This window comes from Salmo trutta, chromosome 13 (assembly GCF_901001165.1).
Source record: "Salmo trutta chromosome 13, fSalTru1.1, whole genome shotgun sequence".
NCBI lineage: Eukaryota > Metazoa > Chordata > Actinopteri > Salmoniformes > Salmonidae > Salmo > Salmo trutta.
In genome coordinates this window covers 87,931,477-87,938,468 of record NC_042969.1, presented here as the reverse complement: position 1 = coordinate 87,938,468, position 6,992 = coordinate 87,931,477, and the positions used below count along the sequence as shown (strand labels likewise).

Below are 6,992 nucleotides of genomic sequence, written 5' to 3'. Positions count from 1 at the left end.
GGGATGACCATGGATGTTCTCTTGATAAGTATGCGAATTGGACCATTTTCTGTCCTGCTAAGCATTCAAAATGTACTTTTGGGTGTCAGGGAAAATGTATGGAGTAAAATGTACATAATTTTCTTTCGGAATGTAGTGAAGTAAAAGTCAAAAATATAAATGGTAGAGTACAGATACCCAAAAAAACACCACTGATGGGTGCCTTAACCCAGTTAGGGAGGGTGTTTTATAACTCTTTGCATGACAGTATGACACAGGGAAACTAACTGGCAATAATATTTGCTGACTTGAAAATGTGAAATTTGTACATTTAGCTACATCAAATGTTGCCCACCTTCTCCAAGTACAACAGAGCTTTTATTATGGTTCTGACTAGATGGAATACAGACTTTTTCGTAGCAGGTTAGGAGAATGAGGTTACAGTTGTGAAAAGGGTTAGCTAAAATGCTCTCCTAGCCTGCTATGAAAAGTCACTTCCTGGTTGTAGCTGTACTCCATCTTGTCCAGGGTTTCCCCAAACTCTTTTTGTTGCCATAGCTCTACACAGCTGATTCAAATAATCAACGAATCATCAAGCTGTGATCATTTGAATCAACTGTGTAGTGTTAGGGGGGCAAAAATCTAAATGTGCACCCCTTGGGGTCCTGAGGACCTTGGGAAATGCTGATCTAGTCACAAGCCTGTATTATTGTCTTGACTCAATGTGTGAATCCCTTCCCTAGTTGGTCCCGTGTAGCTCAGCTGGTAGAGCATGGTGTTTGCAACGCCAGGGTTTTGGGTTCGATTCCCACGGGGGGCCAGTATGGAAAAAAATCTATGAAATGTATGTTTTGGGTAAGAGTGTCTGCTAAATGACTAAAATGTAAAAATGTGATGTACTGTGACATGTGTAAAAATAAAATTGCTGTAAATGAATGAGTATAAAATAAAGTTGATATTTTTCATATCATGTGTTCTCTGCAGTTTATTGTTATAAAACTGTACAATATTGCTTAGACTGAAAAAATGTATCCAAGGCCTAAAATGGTGGGTATGTTCACCGATTGGCCAGAAGGTGGCGGTAGTACGTGTATTGTTGATTACATCCGGTATCTGCAGCGTTGCCATGTTCGCGGTTTCCGGCTAAATTTGGCTACTTTGAAAACAATGGTGGGTGGAAATGTGTTTGTTGCGGGGTTTTGGGCTATTTCTAAATTGCACCGCGGCTGCCATGGCATTTCTGTTAAAAAAAACAACATATATTTAACTGTGACCTGCTGTTGACTGTCATATTTACTGTTGACTTTTTATTGTTTATTTCACTTGCTTTGACAATGTGAACATATGTTTCCCATGCTAATAAAGCCCCTTGAGTTGAAATTGAACTGGGTGGTGGGGAGGGCAGGATGGGGGTGTTGAGGGAACACAACAGCTACTGGCTGAGTCACGGATGTTGTGACAAGGTGTAGGTGGGTTATTTACATGGTCACTATGGAGACATCTATTTCAAAACACGTTTTCCGTAAAACATATGAATTACGTTAGAACTGACGCACATCAATAAATAATGTCGACAAAGCGCTGGGAAACGACGTTGGGCGCACTTAGAGCGCATTACATCCATTCGTTAGGAGGTGGTTTAAACTACATTCTAATGTGTGGTTCTTTTTATGTGGAAAAAAATCCTCAATGAAACTGATATTAAATGTGGAGAATGATCAATTTGCCCCCGTTGGCCATCAAATAGCCTATTAATATATATATATTAAATATTAATAATATATATTATATATATATATATATATATATATATATATATATATATATATATATATATATATATATACCATTGTAGGCTACCATTTGATACAATAAAAATATTGAAATGACGATATCTATGGAGTCATTGCAAATCAATGTGCCCCTTGTGTAGCCTGGAGCTGGCAAACCAATTTAATAAATAGGTTATAACTTCAGTTTATTGTGGTTGTAGCCTTATGTTAGCATGCAATTATTAATGGACATGTTTCGTTAATTCAATTGTAAGTTATCAAAACTCTATCGCAATTGCTGATCAGTTAGAATGCGTTTTATATATACATATTATTAATATTTAATTCAGTGATTGAAAAGATGACCCCATCCTCAGTAGCCTATTCAAGCAGCCTATTGGGGGAAACAACCACTTCTTACCTCGAAATCGTCTCGCTATTCATGTTGAATACATTCGCCTGTTTGAACTAAGCGTGCTGCTAACCTCATTCTGTTTATATCTTCCCTACATCTTGTCTAGGCTACTGTAGACAATCTGAAATGATATGTAAGGCCTATCAGGGACTATAGGCTACCTTCCCTACATCTTGTCTAGGCTACTGTAGACAATCTGAAATGATATGTAAGGCCTATCAGGGACTATAGGCTACCTTCCCTACATCTTGTCTAGGCTACTGTAGACAATCTGAAATGATATGTAGGCCAATCAGGGACTATAGGCTACCTTCCCTACATCTTGTCTAGGCTACTGTAGACAATCTGAAATGATATGTAGGCCAATCAGGGACTATAGGCTACCTTCCCTACATCTTGTCTAGGCTACTGTAGACAATCTGAAATTATATGTAGGCCAATCAGGGACTATAGGCTACCTTCCCTACATCTTGTCTAGGCTACTGTAGACAATCTGAAATGATATGTAGGCCAATCAGGGACTATAGGCTACCTTCCCTACATCTTGTCTAGGCTACTGTAGTCTATCTGAAATGATATGTAGGCCAATCAGGGACTATAGGCTACCTTCCCTACATCTTGTCTAGGCTACTGTAGACAATCTGAAATGATATGTAGGCCAATCAGGGACTATAGGCTACCTTCCCTACATCTTGTCTAGGCTACTGTAGTCTATCTGAAATGATATGTAGGCCAATCAGGGACTATAGGCTACCTTCCCTACATCTTGTCTAGGCTACTGTAGTCTATCTGAAATGATATGTAGGCCAATCAGGGACTATAGGCTACCTTCCCTACATCTTGTCTAGGCTACTGTAGTCTATCTGAAATGATATGTAGGCCAATCAGGGACTATAGGCTACCTTCCCTACATCTTGTCTAGGCTACTGTAGTCTATCTGAAATGATATGTAAGGCCTATCAGGGACTATAGGCTACCTTCCTTTACCCATGCAAACCATTGAATTACAATCATAAACCCAGATTTGAGTCTGTAGCCTATTGAAATGACAAGTCAATCTCGCAAATGAGCCATTTATAACGGTTTTCAGTCTTAACATCTGGCACATAATAACAGCACAATTGCCAGAACTTAGCCTAACATTAGTTTTGTCATGTTCGTCCAAGTGGTTCTTGCTCAGAGATTTTGTGATCCTCTGTCTAACTTTCATCACTCAAACTCCCCTGTCGGATTTGAACAGATGCGCAAAGGGGATTTATTGATAAACCTGAATCGAGCCCTAAACGCAGATTGGGTGAAATCCGTGGTATATCAGACCATATTTTTATTGAACCTTTATTTAACACGGCAAGTCAGTTAAGAACAAATTCTTATTTACAATGACGGCCTACCAAAAGGCCTCCTGCTGAGACGGGGGACTGGGATTAAAAAAATCAAAAAATAAATACAATATAAATATAGGACACAACACTACATAAAGAGAGGACTAAGACAACAACATAGCAAGGCAGCAACAACATGGTGGCAGCACAACACAATGGTACAAACATTACTGGGCACAGTCATCAGCACAAAGGTCAAGAAGGTAGAGACAATAATACATCACACAAAGCATATACCAGGGGTATGACAGAAAAATTATTTTTACTGTTCTAATTAGGTTGGTAACCATTTTATAACAGCAATAAGGAATCCTGGGGATGTGTGGTATATGGCCAATATACCATTGCTAACGAACGTAACCAGGCACACCATGTTGCTTCATGCTGAAGAACAGCCCTTAGCCGTGGTATATTGGCGGTATACCATACCCCCTTGTGCCTTATTGCTTAATCATAGCAGTCAAACGAGTTAAATCGACATCCATTGATGAAAAATGATCAGTCAAGTTTAATGAGGACAAATTATATTTTCTCTTCCGACGTATTCAAAGTCCTTTATTATGTCATGTCACATAGCTCACAATAATTATTATTTTGAGGAAAAACTAATTTTGCTTCTAATATCGATACAACGATAACGTTTGGGAAAAGTACTTTTATTGTATAAATATGGCAACTCTTCTCTTGCTGAAAAAACAACAACATTTGGGCTGGTTTTCAGGCCTTTTGGGGCAGGTTTTGTGTTGTTATTCTTATAGAAATTTGAACTAGACCTGGCAACCTGCTCATGATAAATCCCATTCGACCAAAGAGTCCGTCTGTATTTATAGGCCATTTTGAATCGGGGCATCAAGCAAAGGTACAAAAAACTGTGTTTTTATTTTTTATTTTATTTATTTATTTTTAAATATTTGCTATTTCACTCTATTTCATATTTGTATGTGAATATATGTTGTTTGCACGACGATGTATTTGGTAACTTTATAGCGGAACACTCCTGCGCAGTGTCGCTATTTTTCTTCTCCGTTGCACAAACCAACAGTCATTGACAGATGTCAGCTAGCGTTAGCATTAAAGCTAGCGCTACAGCAGAGACATTTAGCAGATCCTAATGTTATTCACATAAGGTACATTACTGACATCAATGGATTATGTTATCGAGGCAGACTTTTGCAGTTTATATTTACGCATTTGGCTTGTATCGTTGGTTATTATAATCATTTAATAAGCAGTGTTTTACAGGTGTATCATCCACCTAGCTAGTTGGCTAACAACAGTGTACGGTGTTAATATTCAACTTGGCGCCAGTTTCATAGTGGACATAGTTATACAAGTGTCGTTCTTGTTACAATAGTGCTACTAATTCAACTCGAGGATGGTGCATTGTATGCAATGACATTTTATTCATTATTCATTTGTTATCTATGCAGAAATATTTAATAGTTGTATAGATCTTCCATGCACCATGAGGAGTGCTGAGGTGAAGAAATTGAAAGTGAACGAGTTGAAAGAGGAACTACGTCGGAGATCCCTGGACACCAAGGGACTGAAAGCTGACCTGGTGGAGAGGCTCAACGCGGCTCTGGAGGCCGAAGCTGCGGGGCCCGGGGGAGCTGCAGGGGAGGCACCGGACCAGGACCAGGCAACACCGGGCCAGGAGCAGGAGGAGCAGTTGGGAGATGGAGAGGAGGGATTATCAACCGGGTTGTTGAAGGATGAAGGATTCCCGAACAAAGGTAGAACTAGACAGACTTCCTATCTGTGCACATGAAATGTCAAGTAGGGAACATTTCCTTTGAAATATAATGAGGTTTCTGGTGGGATGGGGGGGTTAAAGTTCTCCATCACATCGACCGATTTTCCGATTTTTTTGAGATCAGTTTAGATCTGCAATAAAATCTCTGTTGGGACCACAGCAGCGCTGAACGCAGACAGCAGTGTGTAGACTACTGTAGCTGCTGGCAAAGTAATTCAAAGCCTATCCTTTATCACTCAGGGTGTAACTTTCAAGTGCTACTATTTTTGCTATGTTGTTATTAAAACAAAATCAGACAATAAGTTGACCTATTTACCTAGTCGGCTGCTGGTGTGTCTTCTATAATAAATAAATATACCTTTTGAGGTGCATTTAAGTTGTGAGAGCCATAGGAGAGAGACATATTTTGACAAGCAGTCAACAATTCTTAATGCAATCACGGGAAAATGTTTTTGAAAGCAGTTTTGGCCTTTTGTTTATGCTTTTTGTAAGAGGGGGATACCAATTTTACATGGCTACTGTGTTTTTCCCCCCTAGCATTACACAGCTGATTCAAATCATTAAACCTTAATGATTAGTTGATTATTTGCATAGTGCTATGGCAAAAAACTAAATGTTTACCCCTTGGGGTCCCGAGGACTTGAGTTTTGGGTTTTTGTTTAATTGAACCTTTATTTAACTAGACAAGTCAGTTAAGAACAAATTCTTATTTTACAATGACTGCCTACTGGGGCCAAACCCTCCCCTAACCTGGACGACGCTGTGCCAATTGTGCACCTCCCTATGGGACTCCCGGTCACGGCCGGTTGGGATTCATTCCTGGATCTAACCAATCCTTCAATTGCTTGTGTGGCATCATTTTGCGAATGCAGTTTTACTACCAGAGTTTCAAGCATGGTTTAGGTGCAGCTGCACAACATAGCTCTTAAAGGGGCAATGTCATCTTAAAGGGGCAATGACATCTTAAAGGGGCTATGACATCTTAAAGGGGCAATGACATCTTAAAGGGGCAATGTCATCTTAAAGGGGCAATGTCATCTTAAAGGGGCAATGTCATCTTAAAGGGGCAATGACATCTTAAAGGGGCAATGACATCTTAAAGGGGCAATGACATCTTAAAGGGGCAATGTCATCTTAAAGGGGCAATGTCATCTTAAAGGGGCAAGGACATCTTAAGAGGGTAATGACATACTTTGTAATAGAAACAAAACCAAAAAATATTTATTTTTTTAGAGAATAGTAATTATTTATATATTCATATTTATAATAAAATTATAATTATTAAGAATATTAACAATCAGTATGTTGTGTCCAGTGGGATAAATGCAGATGGACAAACCCCATACTTCAGCCTATGAACATTTTATAGACCATTTTGCTTCATCAGTTGGGCTACAGGTGATAATGCTTATGGCTAAAAGCACATATGCATGATCCAATATGTTAAAAAGTTAATATAATTTTTAACTATATGTTATGGGACCCATTTCTGGAGGTGGAAATTATATTTTAGATTGTATCAACATAATTTTATTTTCATTAATTTTGAAGTTGAATGACCTTTTTTTTTAAAAGTCACCAGAATGGAGCTTCTCAGTCCTTCTACATAAATATTATCCTGGAGAGTACCCCCGGAGCCCCTAAGCAAGAGGACTGGAATTGGTCAAACTCGCAGTTTAACATTTTCC

General features: G+C 38.8%; 1 protein-coding gene across 3 annotated transcripts in view; it reads left to right on the top strand.

The window, feature by feature from the left end:
- Positions 1-4,323: 4,323 nt before the first annotated feature.
- The window catches only part of hnrnpul1 (heterogeneous nuclear ribonucleoprotein U-like 1), a 29,738-nt gene continuing 27,069 nt past the window's right edge, over positions 4,324-6,992 (top strand). For 2 of the 3 annotated variants that reach the window (XM_029773900.1, XM_029773898.1), the window contains exons 1-2: positions 4,324-4,407; positions 4,979-5,284. In XM_029773900.1, the coding sequence (XP_029629760.1) occupies positions 5,014-5,284 (271 nt within the window). In that variant the 5' untranslated portion in view covers positions 4,324-4,407; positions 4,979-5,013. Of the gene's footprint in view, positions 4,408-4,568; positions 4,676-4,978; positions 5,285-6,992 lie in introns of those variants that run through there. The other variant, XM_029773899.1, reaches the window with a different exon arrangement.